Here is a 21,960-nt window from a genome sequence, read left to right as displayed (position 1 = left end):
TGGCGTCCCACAGGGGTCTATTATGGGTCCTTTGCTTTTTTTATTTTTTATTAACGACCTTCCTCTCCTCCTTACTTGTCCCTGTTTGCTCTATACAAACGACCTTAAGCTGTTTTCCGCTATATCGTCGCCTATGGACTGTTTCCCTTCAGTATAACATGGACACTCTGGTTCGTTGATGCTCGACTAATGGTTTAGCGCTAAACGTCAGAAAGTGTCACTCTATGTGCTACTCCTTAAAATCCTCACCCACTTCTTTCTCCTACTCGCTTAACGGACATTCCTTATCCTGCTTAAATTCCACTCAAGACCTCGGAGTTACTTTCGACAATAAGCTCCGCTTTGACACCCATCGCCTCGATGTCATCAATCGAGCAGCAAAATTGTCAGGCTTTATTCTTCGCTCCTCCTCTGATTTTGACTTCATCCAACCCTCCTTAGCTCTCTTCAATTCCCTCGTGAGGAATACCCTCGAGTATTGCTCCGTGATCTGGTTACCATCCCGTAACTGTGATTGTCTTGCCCTTGAAAATGTGCAACGTAAATTCACCCGTTCCCTTTTCTTTAAGAAAAGCTTCCCATGTGTGGTTTACCCCTCCCGCCTCCGCTTTCTGAACCTTCCCTTCCCACAACAGCGTAGATCCTATCTGGATCTATGCACATTCTTTAAACTTTACTCGAGCCTGATGGACTGCTTCGTCGCTGACGAGATCACCTGCCGTCCTGCGTCTTATAATACACGTAGCGCAGACATTTTCAACGTGCGTTTCGCAGAGCTCGAAGTCTATTTTCATTCCCCGATTCCCAGGCTTTGCCAAAATTATAACGCAAAACAGCTTGGTCCTTTTAACTTCCCTACTTTAAGTAGTTTTAAACGTAGGATAAGTTTCTTGCTTTCTCCTCCTCCTGAGGACAATAATTAATTGGTATTTTCTCTGTTTGTTGACCGTTAATTAATAACCTGGAAAGACTCGACGATTGCATGAAGTGTTCACATTTTGATCGACTTTCTTATGGTGTTAAGACGATACCGAGTCAGCTGATAAGCTGGATCTGGGATTACCCTATTAAGGGGACAGCATGGATACGACGGGAAGCCGTTCGAAATATGACAACCGCCAATTTATTTACATCTATCATCTTAGCCTCATTAGCTACTCCCAGGAATCGCTCTATCCTTCTTATTTTCCCAATGCAAAATCATGGAAACGTTACATCCCCTTCCTACCCCCTCAAGATATCTTGACAGTCGTCAGCGCTGTTTGACGTTGCGTGTTCTTAGATACTCCATACATGCATGTTTCGCAATACACACGGAACCAGCGAACGCCGCGGGAATAGCTTCATCTCACTCGCACCTACATCAACCCCACATGCAGGCCATACGAGAAAGTATCTTTTATCTATAGCGGCGCGCAGTGTATCTGTGGCCCCTTTCTCGCTTTCGTTTCTTTTCCGTTTCCAGACTGCCCGCCGCGCCACGCAACAGTTTAGGTTAGTTATTAGTGATTTTCATCGTACACATATACAATTTTGATAAATATTTTGATGGAAGGAAAGCAAAAAGACTAGACAGCACCTTTCAAATCCAAATCCTATCCGAAACAATTCGACATTGGACGAGAAGATATCGCAAGGAGGTTTCTCTCAAGTAATCCTGGGACAGTTTGTCTGAATGAAGTAGTAAATGGATGAGTTCTGCGGGTAAGACGAGTGCGTGGAACAATTACCAGAAAACATCGAGAAGGGTTCCCTATGGAGCAGCGCCGAGTAAATGAATTGTAAGGAAGCATCGCACGGAAGGGAGTGATGAAAAGGAATCGAAAGAAACTGCAAGGTGAGTAATGGAGTGTGTGGACTAGGCATGGCTGTTGCTTTTATCCGAATTCGGAGGTGATTGTCATGGGGCGTACGCTCCCAAGTTGGCTTCGGGCCCCGTATGTTTTCCATCCTTTCGCAGGACCTGCTGATCGACCAAGCACCCTTGCTCGTGTACAGCCAAGGAGGAAGCTAGTATCTGCTCACCGGTGATAGTGCGATCCGTGCGTCTATGGTTAATCTGTGGCGATCTGTCATTTTCGCTGGGCAGTCTGTTGCTGGAATTGCTTTCATCCGCGCCCCGTGCGGAGTTTTCACATTTGTTATTCACGCGACACCGCCGGTTGCCCGACACATGGCATCGGCTTACTTCAATGTGGATCGCATAAGTTGCCAATTTCTTTGATAAAGAATGTGTGGTGAGCTGAGGAGCGATTACATGGTTAGTGAAATTGCGCGCGTTTGTTCAAAACATTGCCGGTGAATGGAAAGAGCCTGGGACTAGTGCGAACTGACTGCATTACTACAACTTCCGACTGACCGGCATTACAGCAAGGACCTCTCCAAACGGGGCGCTCGTTCAAGTTCCAGCGACGGTTGGACATAATCATCATCATCAACGGCGCAACAACCGGTATATTGTCTAGGCCTGCTTAATAAAGAATTTTAGACATCCCGGTTTTGCGCCAAGGTTCACCAATTCGATATCCCTAAAAGCTGTCTTTCGTCCTGACCTACGCCATCGCTCCATCTCAGGCAGGGTCTGCTTCGTCGTCTTTTTCTACCGTAGATATTGCCCTTACAGATATTTCGGTGTGGATCATCCCCATTCATACGGATTAAGTGACCCGCCCACTGCAACCTGTTGAGCTCGATTTTGTCCAGTTTCCTCGAAATTTCGACTATTTTTCCTGATATCCACACTCTTTGAACGAAATGTCGTTTTCAAGCCCAGACCCGCCGATAGCAGCGATCACGCCAACCTATACGGGGTTTTATAGGTGGGACCCCGGCGATGGTGGTGATCACGATTTTCGCTCATTTTCTGGAAATTCGCAATACTAACGGCGTTACAAGGGACCAAAGTTTTTCTAGGGTTCCTGGAAACGTCGGGAATTTTCCTAGGACCCACACAAGTCAACCTACATACCATTTTGAAGCTCGGACTCTCCCCCGACAGCAGTCATGACGCCAACCTATACGAGATTTTAGAGTTCAGATCCCGGCGAAGGTGTTGATCTCGAATTTCGCTCGTTTTCTGGAAATCCGCAGTACTAACGGCGTTGCTGGAAATGTCGGGAATTTTCCTGGCACCTACAAAAGCCAACCTACATACCATTTTGTAGCTCAGATCCTCCTCTGATGGTAATGATCACAAATTTTCCCCCCTTTTTTGAAATTAAGGATGTCATCATCATCATCAACGGCACAACAACCGGTATCCGGTCTAGGCCTGCCTTAATAAGGAACTCCAGACATCTCCGGAGGATTTTTCTCCCTCGAACGCAGTCAAGTCTTCGAGGAATACATGAGGACTGGCAAGATCATTGTCTTGTACAGAACTTCGACGAGTGGAACAGTTTTTGTAAGCTGAAATAGGCTCTGATGGCTGCCAACAACCGGGCTCGGATTTCATCGTCATAAGCTGTTATCGGTTGTGATTTTCGACCCGGTTGGACATGATTAAGTTGCTACTTGAGCTGTGCCGTCTGTTTTAAACGAATTGGAATTCGGTTGTCAACCAGGTTCGTCAATTTGCGGCCGGCTTAACGTCTACCAGCACATATTGACCACGGTTTATCGTTGCACTGGGATAAATTATCTGGGATTCGATGTCCGGATAGCTGAGTGGTTAGAGCGCAAGGCTGTCGTACGGAAGGTCGCGGTTCAAATCTCACTGGTGGCAGTGGAATTTGTATCGTGATTTGACGTCGGACACCAGTCGACTCAGCTGTGAAGGGTAATAATCTCGGGCGAGCGCAATGCTGACCACATTGCCTCCTAGTGTACCGTTACGGTCTTGAATGAAGTGCTCTAACACACTTCAAGGCCCTAATCCAACATGGATTGTTGCGCCAACGATTATTATTATTATTCGATCCATTTGATCAGGGTGGTTCGGAAGGTGTTCACTTGGTGGTGACGCTGCCGCCCGCGCATTTCAAATTTGAAACGGGGAAGAAAAGTAATATCGTTGATTGTCGTAGGCTTCATAGCCAATACCGCAATTTTGAGAATATGGGGCTGACTTGTGATGCCTGTTGGGATGATGACCGCAAATTGCGGGAGACGAAAAAAAAAACAAATTTCATATTAACAGTAGATTCCCTATCATAACGTATCCTTTTTATTCTCAATTTCAGCAATACACTTGGTCTACTACGCATTCTAATGGCATCCTAAACGAAATCAATCGCGTGTACCATTCTTTTATTTCCATTTTTTATTTCAACTTTAGATTTTTTTCTGTTTTCGCACAATTGGAAACGGAAGTTAAAAAACGACAAACTTTTATCGAGGAGAATAAAAATACTAATCGCGAATTAAATATAATAAACATAAACGCATATTAGCATAGAGAAACCTAAACGTTCCAAACCGACTAAGAAAAGCGGATTTTACTTTCATAGTGCAAACGAATTTTTGCCAATTTTTCCGGATTTGTATTATTCATTTTGTTACTACGAACGAACTTGTAATTTACGTTAACTTCCAAAACTGCATTATTTTCTGATTTGATTGATTCTACGGCACCGCGGACGCTTTCTTATACAATATTCCAGAAGCGATCATAATGCGTATGACACAAGATATGGAGGATGATGAGAAGGGGTAAGTTTATCTTTGATATTAATTCGATCAAAAGGACAATGATATGTTTTTGGCACGTAGAAAACTATTTGTTGGAGGGCTCTCATGGGAAACAACACAGGAGAGCCTTCAGCGATACTTCAGTCGTTTTGGTGAAGTTATTGACTGTGTTGTGATGAAAAATAATGAGACAGGACGATCGCGTGGCTTCGGTTTTGTTACCTTTTCCGATCCCACAAATGTTGCCCATGTACTGCAGAGTGGTCCACATACTTTAGATGGAAGGTAAGTTTGTGTCTACCTCAAGTCGATTTCAATGGTCAAGTTAATTGTTTGTTTGTTTCTATAGAACAATTGATCCGAAACAGTGTAATCCGCGAACGTTGCAGAAACCCAAAAAAGGTGGTAACTTCCCGAAAGTCTTTCTTGGCGGCTTACCATCAAACGTTACGGAAACAGATTTGCGTGCATTCTTTGGTCGTTATGGGAAAGTAATGGAAGTTGTTATCATGTACGATCAGGAGAAAAAGAAATCACGCGGTTTCGGCTTCCTATCGTTCGAAGATGAGACATCTGTTGAGCGCGTCACCAGCGAACATTATGTAAATTTGCATGGGAAGCAGGTTGAAATCAAGAAAGCAGAACCCCGTGACGGACCCAATGCAAATAAAATGGGTGCAGATATGAATCAGTGGGGGCATCCACAAGGTGCTCCGCTAGGTATGATGCAACAGGGTCCCAATGGTCAAATGAGCGGACCGCCAATGAATATGGCGGCAATGGGCGCCCCAAATATGATGCAAGGTTATCAAGGTTGGGGTACATCACAACAACAAAGTTACGGGTATGGAACGCCAAACGCGCCCAATTCATATCAAGGTTGGGGTGCTCCACCTGGCCCTCAAGGTCCGCCTCCGCATCAGTGGAGTAATTATGCGGCAGCACAACAAACGCAAGGATATGGAAGTTATGGTAAGCATTGAGAGCTCTGGGGTTTGTTTGTATTTCAATCAAGTTTTTGGCCCAGGAATTTCTATCTCACGTTATGTTCTGACTTTAGATAGTCGAGCAAAGTCCCTCCTATAAACCTACACTATTCCCTTTTTTTTTCTATTAGATATGTACAACTCAACGACTGGCCCGAATGCCGCATCGGCCGGAGCCAACTGGAATACTTGGAATATTCCACCAAATTCGGCTAGCGCTGGAGCTGCTGGTAAGTTTGGTAGCTTTTTTAATAACGAATTTTAAATAAATTAGCAACGTAGAAAATGAGAAAGAGAAAAGATAAGAAAGGAAACCCTTCATCTGAAACGTAAAACAAACGGATAAGAAGAAAAAAAAATCGAACGGAACGCAAGGAAAATGCAAAGCAACTTTACATATGTGAACGGAGGTGTATATTGTATAGACTTTATTTGTTTCTAAGTGTGGAGCGAGTGAGGACGCGAATACGTTTTTTTTTTTATTTTAAATATAATTAATGATATCTATATATTGCTATGAAAAGTGAAAATCCACTTGTCCAGAGTTATACTGTGCCCACTTTTGTTATTTCTTCTATGTTCCTATGATTTTCTTAAGAGATTTTGTAGCGCCATATAAAGCCTTTTTTGTTTTGTTTCCATTGAGTGTGTGGCATACAATTAAAACTTTGTTTTTTTTTTTTTGTTTTTTTGTCGAGAATGAAGAAAACAAATCTCTCCGCTTCAAGTTGAGAAATTGTTTTGCAAATGATGTTGAAAGGGGTCGATTTTTAAACATTTTTCTGGTTTAGGAAAAATTCATAACTATGAAAGAAATATTAAAAAACACAAAATAGGATGAGAAAGTAAATGAGTTGATTGTAATTATTTTATCTTTAAAATTATTAGAACGTTTATTTTTTATTATTATATATATTTTTTATTATAATAATTCGAAGAACGATTGTAAAAAATATTGAAAAAATAAGTTTTTATATAAAAATGATTCATAAAAAAAAAATTGAAATTTGTTTTCATTTTTTTTGTTTTCATATTTGTTAAGTGAGTTCAGTGAATAGAAATTTTTGTTTTTTCTTCTCATCTCGGTTGGTTAGGACAAGGTAAGGAGGAAGTTACTGTTGAACGGGTTCTAGCCCAGCCAGGTCGTACCATCGAGTAGTTAACCATAGTTTCGCGACCAATTTGAACTCTTGTCCACGTATTTCCTCTCATGCACTGGTCGACGCCCCGGTTCGACTGTGAATAAGCCTGCTTAGTAATAGTTGAAAGCCTTAATGTTCCAATTCCTCGCCACGAAGAAATGCTGAGATTTGACTTTGGCTGGGTGCGGAAAGTGGAGAGATTAAAACGGACCAGCCACTCCCACACTTTACTTTTTTGGGAAATGCTTCAGCAGTCAATCCTTCTCGCATCTCGGTTACTAAATGTCCCCATTAATCTTCAATGGTACTGTTATGTGGAGAATGATACATTTACGGTAACTCGCAATCGTGTTGTCCATAAACCCATTGTTTGGCAACGACGAATGAAACTTGGCTGACCCGAGTACCATTTAGACTTGTGGGAACGAGCAGGATTGGGGCTTGTGGGAGTCAGTTGTGGACTTCCAAAAAGTTCTTGCGTAGTGTGTTGCTCTTATTCTTTTTTAATAGCATATGAGAAGGAAGCAAGAGTTAGTTTCGATGGAATTAGGCTTTTACCTCAGAAGGTTGCGGAAGTTGATAAAATGGAATGGAGGAATCACTCTTTAAATTTAATAGGAGCAAAGCTTTCACTTTTAAGTTTCACACTATGATCGCTGCTTTTTGAAAGAAATTCAATGACTGTTCATGTATCTCTTCTCGCTTTTCCCATCCAAATATAGCACTGTTAAATTTATTAAAACAATAACACTCTGAATAGGTGAGATGTATTCACGTGGTGGCAACGCATGTGGCAATTTAAGCAGCCAAACAGGAACCGGAACAAGCGGTATTAATGTAACTGTCGGTCCCGGTGGTTGCGGCTCAGCAGCTGGTAGTGGCGGCGGTAATCGTAGTCTAGGAGGTGGTCCGCCAACAGGTATTGTAGGTCCAGGTGATGTAGGTGGTAGTAATGTTACTGGCGGTCGCGTTAGTGCAAGCGGGGCTACTGGGGCTATTGTTGGTGTCGGACCTGGCGGCAATAGTGCGGCACAAGGACAAACACCAAAACCACCCGGCGGAGTGCAAGATTACGGCGGAGGGTATGGACCTACATACAGCAATTTCCAGTAGGAGAGTAGAAGGAAAGCCAGCTGACTTTGGTTCAATTTTAAATCCTTAAGATCTTTCATTTATCAATGTTCCATAAAAGTACAGATAGCAAAGTATTTGGACATAAATTTTCGTAAAAAATTTAATGTTGTTAATGTTACTGACTTGCCTTTTAGCAAATCTGATTCAAGTCATTTTCCTCCCAAGAATCGGTTCAACAACAAAAAAAAAGTAACTTTTTATTGCCAAGGAGGATAGGTGAAGAGTTTTGTCTGTGTTAATAGTAAATATAGATGTAATTACTGAAAGAAAGCTGTTTAACTAAAAATCCTTACAAAAAAACATAAGTATAAGTTTCAATATTTTGATAATGTAAGCGTAAGAATATTGTTGAGGGAATTTTTTAAGATTTACATATTAAAATCCACACATCTAATAGCTTTAATTCGGCTAGAACGTGATTCTTACAATGTATCCTTTGTAATTTTGATTGGAATAAGTAATTTCACATTGTAAAATATATATGCCTAAAGTAAATCTCATTTTTTGTTATCTGATTAGTTATCACAAGTTAGGAAACGAATAGTAACAGAAGAAATAATAACTCTTGTTATCATGTACATCAATATTATATTATCTTCGAAAGGTATCTATTATTTCAAAAAAAAAAAACCAGACACGTTATAAAAAAATCTATACAAATTTAAGAGAAGGAGATCAAATGTTATCGAAGAAAATAGTGAAATTTATAGTTAAATCCAAAGTAGGGGAAAACACAGAAGTGTGAACTTCAAATGCGTTCCATATTTCCAAAAAAAATAAAAATAGAAAAACCAAAAAATATAAGCGAGAGAAAGAAGAATAAAATACACAGACTGACTTTAAAATTTAAGAGTAATAAGTTTTTAATATGGTATTGAAAAGAAGAAAACGAATTAAAACTATATTATGGCTTATTTTAGTTCTTAATATGTACACAAATATTTGTATATGGAAGCCTTTAATGTTTTCATGATCTTTCTGATCAATAAATTGAAAAAACAAAAAAAAATGCATTAAATCGAAATAAGCGAACAAGTTCAATTCAATTCCTCTAACTTTGCTATTATAAATGGAATATTGTTCTTGAAATCAGATACTTATAAACATCTATTGTTCAGAAAGTACGATTCGGTTTCTGTTTCTCGGTTCAGGCTATTTTTAATTATTCTGAGAAAAATTTTACTCCTAATTTTTAACGGCTAATGCGGTAGTTAGTGATGATAATACTACAGTTATCTATATATACGAGCAGCTAACACTAACATGGTAAGAAAAATTTTTTTTTAAAGGAACGACGACAACAACCAAACCAAAAAGCAATTTGTTAGCAAAGAAACAAAGCAATGTATCCTAAAAAAAAAAATTGTTATGTAGCTTTTATCCCTTCGAATACTAGAATTCCAAATGATATTTTTAAGAATATCAAAACGGACAATATTGCATTTCTTACAAACAGCAGTGTACATTTTTAAGGCTATTTAAAACAGTGGAATAGAACACAACATGTAATTGACTATTCCGGTCTTACAATATTTATGTAACGGAAAGTTTAGCTGCTGCGTTTTAAAGTGTTTATAGTTTTCTTTTTTATAATTTGTCTAAGTTTTATCAAGGAAAAACCAAAAACGATCTTATTAACGCATGTGATTTTAATTGAATTTCGAATCAACATAGGGAGCCCCTTCCAATCTGGTCCAACTTAATATCCATTTCCTTTATTTTTAAGGGTTATATTAATAACTATTCAGGTCCAGAGTGGCATTTATGCTACTTGAACTTTAGCTCCAAAGCTATCTGAGCATTTTAACAGCGGAAAGGACTTTTCATTAAAGGGTGTATTCAATCTGATCTGGAATAGACTCTTCGCTTTATTTTCACTAATGACGGAAATCACTTCTATGGTGGAATCTAGCAAAACCCTCAAAGCTCATTTTTTTTTTAAAGAAACTGTGTCTTTGAAATTATCAGTATTTGAAGTTTCAATCAAATTCAAATAGACTGATAAGCTCGCGTCATGTTGTGTGGCGTCACAACTCCGAGTCAAGAAATTTCCATTGACAGTTGCCAATTACTCATAAAAATATAGAACTGTCAAAATTAATTGCACGCATGAAATGCCAACGAGGACAATGAAATATTGTTTCGTACCTTGCTGCACAAATAATTCGATAAAAACCCCACTGAAAGTTTTTTGTAACTATCCCAAAATGAAACATTCCCAATTCGCCCGATTAAATGCACTTTCTTTGGAGTTAGGTTTGAATTTGAGGATCATTTAAATGTGAGTTAACATTTTTTAAGCTTGAACTTCAATCTTAATTGATAATATTCGACTGCGTTAGACTTTTGTGTTGTTATTGTTCAAATTCAAATTAAGTCACAAGAGTCTTCCTTTGATACCGTAAAATATTCAACCGCCTCAAGGTTCACAGGTTGAGGTGGGATTTCCATGCAATCTGGAATTTTATTTTGAAATTTTTTATTGAGTAATGAATGGGGGAAAAAAAAAATTCAAATGCAATCAGAAAACCAAAAATCAAACCATTAATAAGATTTTATAATATTTTCCTTGAATTTATTCTAAATAGAGATTACAAACAGAACTCCAGTTATATAAAATGCCTTTTAAAATGTTATAAAATGTTTAAAATGAATATTAAATCAAAAAAAAGTGACGCCGGGAAATTATATTAATTCTAACAAAAGATAGTTGCAAGCGTATGATTTCTAATATGTAATCAAAATGTGGTTTATATTGTTTTTTTTTTCTGTACCGTTTTTGAGATTTGATTTTATAGATGCAATGCAACCTTGTATTTGCTAAAGATGGGTGAACATGAGAAATAAGTATATATGGTTCCATTCACTTGAAATTAGAGCGATGTGGATTGCATTTAGTTGAAGCAAACATTTCAAGGGAACGAAATTGCGCCAACATCTCATCAGATAAAAAAAAATCATACCGTACGTTCTGAGGTTAATTCAAGGACTATTTCGATGGCGGAGCAAAGCCTTACAGCCGATTAACTGATGAATAATAGTGGACACTAGCACCTAAATTGACCATTGATTCGTGGTTGGATACCGTCATACAAGCTATTCGTGTCCTTCTCTCCTTGTTGAGTGCTACTTGTAGTAAGCCCAAAACATAGGACATCCAAAGGAGCCAGAGGTTACTTTTGGGGAGCTACAATTAGCCACTGGAATACTTGCACTTAGATGCTAGCGGACCTATACTATCGCGATTCACCACTTTTCCGATTGTAAGGCATAAGTCAGGCGCACTACGGGTCTGGTTCATCAAATACTTTTGTGTAAAACCGAGTAGAATAATATGACTATAAAAAAAAAAAAATAAATCTAAAAAATCTATAAAATTCGAAAAACACAATACAAATTAAAGATATAGAAATAAAAAAATCGCACATTATATTCCCACATGATATAATTGTTAAATACATATGATTGGCCTGTTATGTTTAAAACAAAACTAAAAATAAAACTATTAGAATTAAAATGAAATAAAGTAAAATTTTAGGGGAATAAACTTAATTGAAAATGAAATTAAATGCTAATAATGCGGTTGAAGTGTAGATATGTATATCAAATGAGAATTTTAACATAATTACAATTGCTAACATTAATAATATATGGACAAATGGAATTTTTCATTGGAAAAATAGGCGAATAAATTAATCTACTATATATATCTATAAAATGAGATATAATGAACTTCTACAGTACGCATTTGCAAATGACCTATAATTTGTTATAGCGAAAAGCATTCTGTTTCTAGTTAAAGAATGTTTCTCCAAAAAAAGGACAGTAAGAAAAGTTGTAGGGTAAGTTCCGCAAAAGGGCCCTCATTTTTTCTTTATTTTTAATAAGTGCAAATAACTCATATGATCTTGTTAATGACCTTTTTGCGCATATATTCGTAGATAAGCTTTTAACATAAAAATCAATTGTAAACTGTTACATATTAGATAATCCTAAATTAAAGTGAGACAAATAGAAATTAAAACTTATAACCCAATGAAAGCACTTTAAAATTTATGTTAAACAAGAATAAAGCAACTCAAAATACAATGTACAGAAAATAGATAAAATCTAAAGAAATATCACAAAAAGCCAACTAAAATGGATGAATGAATAAAGAACTAAGCACAAATTCATACAGTGACATATATACGCTCTAACATTCAAAAGATTTTTAGCTAAAAAGAAAATGAGAATAAGTCTATTATATACATATATAGATTCTATTATTGTATAAAAAGAAATTAGAATTGAATAATTAAAAAAAAACTGGTTGAAAATATTTATTTGAATACGAACAAATGAAATAGAAGAAAAAAATATCTCTGAGAAAGAAAAGATCACTTTTTATCTGAACCTAGAAGATTATCCTTGGTATTAGTTTATCTAAAAATTTGTTGAGAAATTGTTTTGGTAAAGTTTCAGAAAGAAATTTTAACTAAAAAACCTCTTAGAAGGCCAGGAATTCTGGTTGGAAAGAATCCTGTTCAAAGGAAACACTGGAAGTATCCAGCAAAATGGGAGTATCTTTATAAAATTAGTATTTAGAGGCGGTCAATCCAGATTTTCTCAACGTTAATTTATAGTAATTTACATCGAATGAACCCTTTTCTTATGAATGAAAGTTGAAATTTTGGTAACACTCTGGCCAGCTTACAGTAGTGTGTAGCATATTATGCGTGCATCCTGTCCAAATGTATAATATTTACCAGATAAAATTATAACTTTGAGTAATGTTGTTTATAAAAAGGAAAAAAATATTGTCACAAGAGACAAAAAAATTACAATAAAAGACCCTTATAATTGCCGTTGTTTATGCCAATAACGTATGCGGGCACCGCTTATCCAGCAAAACACAACTTTAGAACAACATATCACCCTTTGTCCGATGGTTTTCGGAAGCATAGGAAGAGCGTTCAAACCATCACAAAAATCCACTAGGGAGAGTCCTCAATATATTAAAAATATTCACTCAGGAACTTAACACAAAGAAATTATGAATACCGAGAGCATTCAGGGTGTCCTGATGATGATGGTAAACATTTTAATGGTAGATAGTTCCACTTGTTTGAGGAAAATTGGTCCATGCTTAATTCGTGATCACCACTTTCGGCGCAGGGTATGAGCTTCAAAATGGTATATAGTTTGGGGGGTCTGGGTCCCAGCAAAATTTCTCAAATTTGGAGGAATCTTGGGGAAAATTTTAAACGTTTTTAATGCCGTTAATATTCTTAATTTCGAAAAAAGGGCGAAAATTTATCATCACTCGGATCGGTGGAGGATCTTAGCTAGAAAGTGGTATGTAGGTTGGCTGGTGTGGGTACCAGACAAATTCCCGACGTTTCCAGTCATCCTGGAAAAGGTTTAATCCCTTCTAACGCCGTTAGGACTGCGAATTTCCAGAAAACGAGCGAAATTCGTGCTCACCACCATCGCGGGTGGTCTCAGCTGTAACATACCGGAAAGGTTCGCGTGATCACTGATTTCGCCGGAGGGTCTGGCCTTGAAAAAGGCATTTCGTTGAGAGAGTGTGGGTATCAGGAAAATAGTCGAAATTTCCACCAAACCTGGGAAAAATTATAAACGCTTGTAACGCCGTCAATATTCAGAATTTCTGGAAAACAGGCTTAATTCGAAATCACTGCTCTCGCGGGAGGGGCCTGAGCTTGATAATGGTATATAGGATGGGGCGTCTTAGTACCACGAAAATTTCTGAAATTTGGAGGAATCTTGGGAAGAACTTTAAACGCTTCTTTAGTTCTAAGTACTAACCGAGAAATTAGCGTTTGAACCCTCGAAAAGGGATTTTTCAGCCTTTCCGCCATTTTCGTCGCCTTCATTTCGAAGACTATACACTTGCCCTCCGAAGCTGATACCCACAGATCTCTAGATCACAAATCAGGTTCCTTTTCATTATTTGGCAAGTACTAAACGAGAAATTAACGTCTAAATCCTCGAAAAGGGATTTTTCAGCTTTTCCCCCATTTTCGTCATCATCAAATCATAGGCTATACACTTGCTTTTTTGCTCTGATACCCTAAAATTTCAAAATCGAAAATTGGGTTTTTTTTTCATTATTTGGAAAGTACTAAACGAGAAATTAACGTCCAAATCCTCGAAAAATGATTTTTCAGCTTTTACCCATTTTCGTCATCAAAAAATCAAAGGCTATACACTTGCTTTTTTACTCTGATACCCTAAAATTTCAAAATCGAAAATTGGATTTTTTTTTCATTATTTGGAACGTACTAAACGAGAAATTAACGTCTAAATCCTCGAGAAATGATTTTTCAGCTTTTACCCATTTTCGTCATCAAAAAATCAAAGGCTATACACTTGCTTTTTTGCTCTGATACCCTAAAATTTCAAAATCGAAAATTGGATTTTTTTTTCATTATTTGGAACGTACTAAACGAGAAATTAACGTCTAAATCCTCGAAAAATGATTTTTCAGCTTTTACCCATTTTCGTCATCCAAAAATCAAAGGCTATACACTTGCTTTTTTGCTCTGATACCCTAAAATTTCAAAATCGAAAATTGGATTTTTTTTTCATTATTTGGAACGTACTAAACGAGAAATTAACGTCTAAATCCTCGAAAAATGATTTTTCAGCTTTTACCCATTTTCGTCATCCAAAAATCAAAGGCTATACACTTGCTTTTTTGCTCTGATACCCTAAAATTTCAAAATCGAAAATTGGATTTTTTTTTCATTATTTGGAACGTACTAAACGAGAAATTAACGTCCAAATCCTCGAAAAATGATTTTTCAGCTTTTACCCATTTTCGTCATCGAAAAATCAAAGGCTATAACCTTGCTTTTTTACTCTGATACCCTAAAATTTCAAAATCGAAAATTGGATTTTTTTTTCATTATTTGGAACGTACTAAACGAGAAATTAACGTCCAAATCCTCGAAAAATGATTTTTCAGCTTTTACCCATTTTCGTCATCAAAAAATCAAAGGCTATAACCTTGCTTTTTTGCTCTGATACCCTAAAATTTCAAAATCGAAAATTGGATTTTTTTTTCATTATTTGGAACGTACTAAACGAGAAATTAACGTCCAAATCCTCGAAAAATGATTTTTCAGCTTTTACCCATTTTCGTCATCAAAAAATCAAAGGCTATAACCTTGCTTTTTTACTCTGATACCCTAAAATTTCAAAATCAAAAATTGGCTTTTTTTTTCATTATTTGGAACGTACTAAACGAGAAATTAACGTCCAAATCCTCGAAAAATGATTTTTCAGCTTTTACCCATTTTCGTCATCAAAAAATCAAAGGCTATAACCTCGCTTTGTGACGTTGATACCCTAAAATTTCAAAATCGAAAATTGGGTTTTTTTTTCATTATTTGGAACGTACTAAACGAGAAATTAACGTCCAAATCCTCGAAAAATGATTTTTCAGCTTTTACCCATTTTCGTCATCAAAAAATCAAAGGCTATAACCTTGCTTTTTTGCTCTGATACCCTAAAATTTCAAAATCGAAAATTGGATTTTTTTTTCATTATTTGGAACGTACTAAACGAGAAATTAACGTCCAAATCCTCGAAAAATGATTTTTCAGCTTTTACCCATTTTCGTCATCAAAAAATCAAAGGCTATAACCTTGCTTTTTTACTCTGATACCCTAAAATTTCAAAATCGAAAATTGGCTTTTTTTTTCATTATTTGGAACGTACTAAACGAGAAATTAACGTCCAAATCCTCGAAAAATGATTTTTCAGCTTTTACCCATTTTCGTCATCAAAAAATCAAAGGCTATAACCTCGCTTTGTGACGTTGATACCCTAAAATTTCAAAATCGAAAATTGGGTTTTTTTTTCATTATTTGGAACGTACTAAACGAGAAATTAACGTCCAAATCCTCGAAAAATGATTTTTCAGCTTTTACCCATTTTCGTCATCAAAAAATCAAAGGCTATAACCTTGCTTTTTTGCTCTGATACCCTAAAATTTCAAAATCGAAAATTGGATTTTTTTTTCATTATTTGGAACGTACTAAACGAGAAATTAACGTCTAAATCCTCGAAAAATGATTTTTCAGCTTTTACCCATTTTCGTCATCAAAAAATCAAAGGCTATAACCCTGCTTTTTTGCTCTGATACCCTAAAATTTCAAAATCGAAAATTGGATTTTTTTTTCATTATTTGGAACGTACTAAACGAGAAATTAACGTCTAAATCCTCGAAAAATGATTTTTCAGCTTTTACCCATTTTCGTCATCAAAAAATCAAAGGCTATAACCTTGCTTTTTTGCTCTGATACCCTAAAATTTCAAAATCGAAAATTGGATTTTTTTTTCATTATTTGGAACGTACTAAACGAGAAATTAACGTCTAAATCCTCGAAAAATGATTTTTCAGCTTTTACCCATTTTCGTCATCAAAAAATCAAAGGCTATAACCTTGCTTTTTTGCTCTGATACCCTAAAATTTCAAAATCGAAAATTGGATTTTTTTTTCATTATTTGGAACGTACTAAACGAGAAATTAACGTCTAAATCCTCGAAAAATGATTTTTCAGCTTTTACCCATTTTCGTCATCAAAAAATCAAAGGCTATACACTTGCTTTTTTGCTCTGATACCCTAAAATTTCAAAATCGAAAATTGGATTTTTTTTTCATTATTTGGAACGTACTAAACGAGAAATTAACGTCTAAATCCTCGAAAAATGATTTTTCAGCTTTTACCCATTTTCGTCATCAAAAAATCAAAGGCTATAACCTTGCTTTTTTGCTCTGATACCCTAAAATTTCAAAATCGAAAATTGGATTTTTTTTTCATTATTTGGAACGTACTAAACGAGAAATTAACGTCTAAATCCTCGAAAAATGATTTTTCAGCTTTTACCCATTTTCGTCATCAAAAAATCAAAGGCTATACACTTGCTTTTTTGCTCTGATACCCTAAAATTTCAAAATCGAAAATTGGATTTTTTTTTCATTATTTGGAACGTACTAAACGAGAAATTAACGTCTAAATCCTCGAAAAATGATTTTTCAGCTTTTACCCATTTTCGTCATCAAAAAATCAAAGGCTATAACCTTGCTTTTTTGCTCTGATACCCTAAAATTTCAAAATCGAAAATTGGATTTTTTTTTCATTATTTGGAACGTACTAAACGAGAAATTAACGTCTAAATCCTCGAAAAATGATTTTTCAGCTTTTACCCATTTTCGTCATCAAAAAATCAAAGGCTATAACCTTGCTTTTTTGCTCTGATACCCTAAAATTTCAAAATCGAAAATTGGATTTTTTTTTCATTATTTGGAACGTACTAAACGAGAAATTAACGTCTAAATCCTCGAAAAATGATTTTTCAGCTTTTACCCATTTTCGTCATCAAAAAATCAAAGGCTATAACCTTGCTTTTTTGCTCTGATACCCTAAAATTTCAAAATCGAAAATTGGATTTTTTTTTCATTATTTGGAACGTACTAAACGAGAAATTAACGTCTAAATCCTCGAAAAATGATTTTTCAGCTTTTACCCATTTTCGTCATCAAAAAATCAAAGGCTATAACCTTGCTTTTTTGCTCTGATACCCTAAAATTTCAAAATCGAAAATTGGATTTTTTTTTCATTATTTGGAACGTACTAAACGAGAAATTAACGTCTAAATCCTCGAAAAATGATTTTTCAGCTTTTACCCATTTTCGTCATCAAAAAATCAAAGGCTATAACCTTGCTTTTTTGCTCTGATACCCTAAAATTAAAATCGAAAATTGGATTTTTTTTTCATTATTTGGAACGTACTAAACGAGAAATTAACGTCTAAATCCTCGAAAAATGATTTTTCAGCTTTTACCCATTTTCGTCATCAAAAAATCAAAGGCTATAACCTTGCTTTTTTGCTCTGATACCCTAAAATTAAAATCGAAAATTGGATTTTTTTTTCATTATTTGGAACGTACTAAACGAGAAATTAACGTCTAAATCCTCGAAAAATGATTTTTCAGCTTTTACCCATTTTCGTCATCAAAAAATCAAAGGCTATAACCTTGCTTTTTTGCTCTGATACCCTAAAATTTCAAAATCGAAAATTGGATTTTTTTTTCATTATTTGGAACGTACTAAACGAGAAATTAACGTCTAAATCCTCGAAAAATGATTTTTCAGCTTTTACCCATTTTCGTCATCAAAAAATCAAAGGCTATAACCTTGCTTTTTTGCTCTGATACCCTAAAATTTCAAAATCGAAAATTGGATTTTTTTTTCATTATTTGGAACGTACTAAACGAGAAATTAACGTCTAAATCCTCGAAAAATGATTTTTCAGCTTTTACCCATTTTCGTCATCAAAAAATCAAAGGCTATAACCTTGCTTTTTTGCTCTGATACCCTAAAATTTCAAAATCGAAAATTGGATTTTTTTTTCATTATTTGGAACGTACTAAACGAGAAATTAACGTCTAAATCCTCGAAAAATGATTTTTCAGCTTTTACCCATTTTCGTCATCAAAAAATCAAAGGCTATATAACCTTGCTTTTTTGCTCTGATACCCTAAAATTTCAAAATCGAAAATTGGATTTTTTTTTCATTATTTGGAACGTACTAAACGAGAAATTAACGTCTAAATCCTCGAAAAATGATTTTTCAGCTTTTACCCATTTTCGTCATCAAAAAATCAAAGGCTATAACCTTGCTTTTTTGCTCTGATACCCTAAAATTCAAAATCGAAAATTGGATTTTTTTTTTCATTATTTGGAACGTACTAAACGAGAAATTAACGTCTAAATCCTCGAAAAATGATTTTTCAGCTTTTACCCATTTTCGTCATCAAAAAATCAAAGGCTATAACCTTGCTTTTTTGCTCTGATACCCTAAAATTTCAAAATCGAAAATTGGATTTTTTTTTCATTATTTGGAACGTACTAAACGAGAAATTAACGTCTAAATCCTCGAAAAATGATTTTTCAGCTTTTACCCATTTTCGTCATCAAAAAATCAAAGGCTATAACCTTGCTTTTTTGCTCTGATACCCTAAAATTTCAAAATCGAAAATTGGATTTTTTTTTCATTATTTGGAACGTACTAAACGAGAAATTAACGTCTAAATCCTCGAAAAATGATTTTTCAGCTTTTACCCATTTTCGTCATCAAAAAATCAAAGGCTATAACCTTGCTTTTTTGCTCTGATACCCTAAAATTTCAAAATCGAAAATTGGATTTTTTTTTCATTATTTGGAACGTACTAAACGAGAAATTAACGTCTAAATCCTCGAAAAATGATTTTTCAGCTTTTACCCATTTTCGTCATCAAAAAATCAAAGGCTATAACCTTGCTTTTTTGCTCTGATACCCTAAAATTTCAAAATCGAAAATTGGATTTTTTTTTCATTATTTGGAACGTACTAAACGAGAAATTAACGTCTAAATCCTCGAAAAATGATTTTTCAGCTTTTACCCATTTTCGTCATCAAAAAATCAAAGGCTATAACCTTGCTTTTTTGCTCTGATACCCTAAAATTTCAAAATCGAAAATTGGATTTTTTTTTCATTATTTGGAACGTACTAAACGAGAAATTAACGTCTAAATCCTCGAAAAATGATTTTTCAGCTTTTACCCATTTTCGTCATCAAAAAATCAAAGGCTATAACCTTGCTTTTTTGCTCTGATACCCTAAAATTTCAAAATCGAAAATTGGATTTTTTTTTCATTATTTGGAACGTACTAAACGAGAAATTAACGTCTAAATCCTCGAAAAATGATTTTTCAGCTTTTACCCATTTTCGTCATCAAAAAATCAAAGGCTATAACCTTGCTTTTTTGCTCTGATACCCTAAAATTTCAAAATCGAAAATTGGATTTTTTTTTCATTATTTGGAACGTACTAAACGAGAAATTAACGTCTAAATCCTCGAAAAATGATTTTTCAGCTTTTACCCATTTTCGTCATCAAAAAATCAAAGGCTATAACCTTGCTTTTTTGCTCTGATACCCTAAAATTTCAAAATCGAAAATTGGATTTTTTTTTCATTATTTGGAACGTACTAAACGAGAAATTAACGTCTAAATCCTCGAAAAATGATTTTTCAGCTTTTACCCATTTTCGTCATCAAAAAATCAAAGGCTATAACCTTGCTTTTTTGCTCTGATACCCTAAAATTTCAAAATCGAAAATTGGATTTTTTTTTCATTATTTGGAACGTACTAAACGAGAAATTAACGTCTAAATCCTCGAAAAATGATTTTTCAGCTTTTACCCATTTTCGTCATCAAAAAATCAAAGGCTATAACCTTGCTTTTTTGCTCTGATACCCTAAAATTTCAAAATCGAAAATTGGATTTTTTTTTCATTATTTGGAACGTACTAAACGAGAAATTAACGTCTAAATCCTCGAAAAATGATTTTTCAGCTTTTACCCATTTTCGTCATCAAAAAATCAAAGGCTATACACTTGCTTTTTTGCTCTGATACCCTAAAATTTCAAAATCGAAAATTGGATTTTTTTTTCATTATTTGGAACGTACTAAACGAGAAATTAACGTCTAAATCCTCGAAAAATGATTTTTCAGCTTTTACCCATTTTCGTCATCAAAAAATCAAAGGCTATAACCTTGCTTTTTTGCTCTGATACCCTAAAATTTCAAAATCGAAAATTGGATTTTTTTTTCATTATTTGGAACGTACTAAACGAGAAATTAACGTCTAAATCCTCGAAAAATGATTTTTCAGCTTTTACCCATTTTCGTCATCAAAAAATCAAAGGCTATAACCTTGCTTTTTTGCTCTGATACCCTAAAATTTCAAAATCGAAAATTGGATTTTTTTTTCATTATTTGGAACGTACTAAACGAGAAATTAACGTCTAAATCCTCGAAAAATGATTTTTCAGCTTTTACCCATTTTCGTCATCAAAAAATCAAAGGCTATAACCTTGCTTTTTTGCTCTGATACCCTAAAATTTCAAAATCGAAAATTGGATTTTTTTTTCATTATTTGGAACGTACTAAACGAGAAATTAACGTCTAAATCCTCGAAAAATGATTTTTCAGCTTTTACCCATTTTCGTCATCAAAAAATCAAAGGCTATAACCTTGCTTTTTTGCTCTGATACCCTAAAATTTCAAAATCGAAAATTGGATTTTTTTTTCATTATTTGGAACGTACTAAACGAGAAATTAACGTCTAAATCCTCGAAAAATGATTTTTCAGCTTTTACCCATTTTCGTCATCAAAAAATCAAAGGCTATAACCTTGCTTTTTTGCTCTGATACCCTAAAATTTCAAAATCGAAAATTGGATTTTTTTTTCATTATTTGGAACGTACTAAACGAGAAATTAACGTCTAAATCCTCGAAAAATGATTTTTCAGCTTTTACCCATTTTCGTCATCAAAAAATCAAAGGCTATAACCTTGCTTTTTTGCTCTGATACCCTAAAATTTCAAAATCGAAAATTGGATTTTTTTTTCATTATTTGGAACGTACTAAACGAGAAATTAACGTCTAAATCCTCGAAAAATGATTTTTCAGCTTTTACCCATTTTCGTCATCAAAAAATCAAAGGCTATAACCTTGCTTTTTTGCTCTGATACCCTAAAATTTCAAAATCGAAAATTGGATTTTTTTTTCATTATTTGGAACGTACTAAACGAGAAATTAACGTCTAAATCCTCGAAAAATGATTTTTCAGCTTTTACCCATTTTCGTCATCAAAAAATCAAAGGCTATAACCTTGCTTTTTTGCTCTGATACCCTAAAATTTCAAAATCGAAAATTGGATTTTTTTTTCATTATTTGGAACGTACTAAACGAGAAATTAACGTCTAAATCCTCGAAAAATGATTTTTCAGCTTTTACCCATTTTCGTCATCAAAAAATCAAAGGCTATAACCTTGCTTTTTTGCTCTGATACCCTAAAATTTCAAAATCGAAAATTGGATTTTTTTTTCATTATTTGGAACGTACTAAACGAGAAATTAACGTCTAAATCCTCGAAAAATGATTTTTCAGCTTTTACCCATTTTCGTCATCAAAAAATCAAAGGCTATAACCTTGCTTTTTTGCTCTG

The 21,960-nt window shown here is 34.9% G+C and overlaps 1 protein-coding gene across 2 annotated transcripts; it reads left to right on the top strand.

Annotated features, from left to right (window-relative positions):
- Positions 1 to 1,393: 1,393 nt before the first annotated feature.
- On the top strand, positions 1,394 to 9,119 carry LOC119660770 (heterogeneous nuclear ribonucleoprotein 27C-like). 2 transcript variants are annotated; one of them, XM_038069533.1, is made up of 7 exons: positions 1,394 to 1,494; positions 1,556 to 1,837; positions 4,182 to 4,650; positions 4,711 to 4,914; positions 4,979 to 5,601; positions 5,747 to 5,845; positions 7,518 to 9,119. In XM_038069533.1, the coding sequence occupies exons 3-7, from the start codon at positions 4,613 to 4,615 to the stop codon at positions 7,868 to 7,870; spliced, it is 1,317 nt and encodes a 438-aa protein (XP_037925461.1). In that variant the 5' UTR covers positions 1,394 to 1,494; positions 1,556 to 1,837; positions 4,182 to 4,612; the 3' UTR covers positions 7,871 to 9,119. The 2 variants fall into 2 exon arrangements, with proteins under 2 accessions (XP_037925461.1, XP_037925460.1); XM_038069532.1 differs by having other exon boundaries at positions 1,449 to 1,837.
- Positions 9,120 to 21,960: the final 12,841 nt, after the last annotated feature.

The sequence above is a fragment of the Hermetia illucens genome, chromosome 7 (assembly GCF_905115235.1).
Source record: "Hermetia illucens chromosome 7, iHerIll2.2.curated.20191125, whole genome shotgun sequence".
Taxonomy (NCBI): Eukaryota; Metazoa; Arthropoda; class Insecta; order Diptera; family Stratiomyidae; genus Hermetia; species Hermetia illucens.
Note: the sequence above shows the minus strand (reverse complement) of the source record. Positions and strands in the feature narration are given on the sequence as shown.

Excerpts from the sequence above, each read along its gene's own strand:
- LOC119660770 (XM_038069533.1), top strand. The coding sequence starts at position 4,613 with ATGCGTATGACACAAGATATGGAGGATGATGAGAAGGG. Across the intron at positions 4,651-4,710 it reads ATGGAGGATGATGAGAAGGG|AAAACTATTTGTTGGAGGGC; the intron begins GTAAGTTTATCT and ends TTTGGCACGTAG. Across the intron at positions 5,602-5,746 it reads GCAAGGATATGGAAGTTATG|ATATGTACAACTCAACGACT; the intron begins GTAAGCATTGAG and ends TTTTTCTATTAG.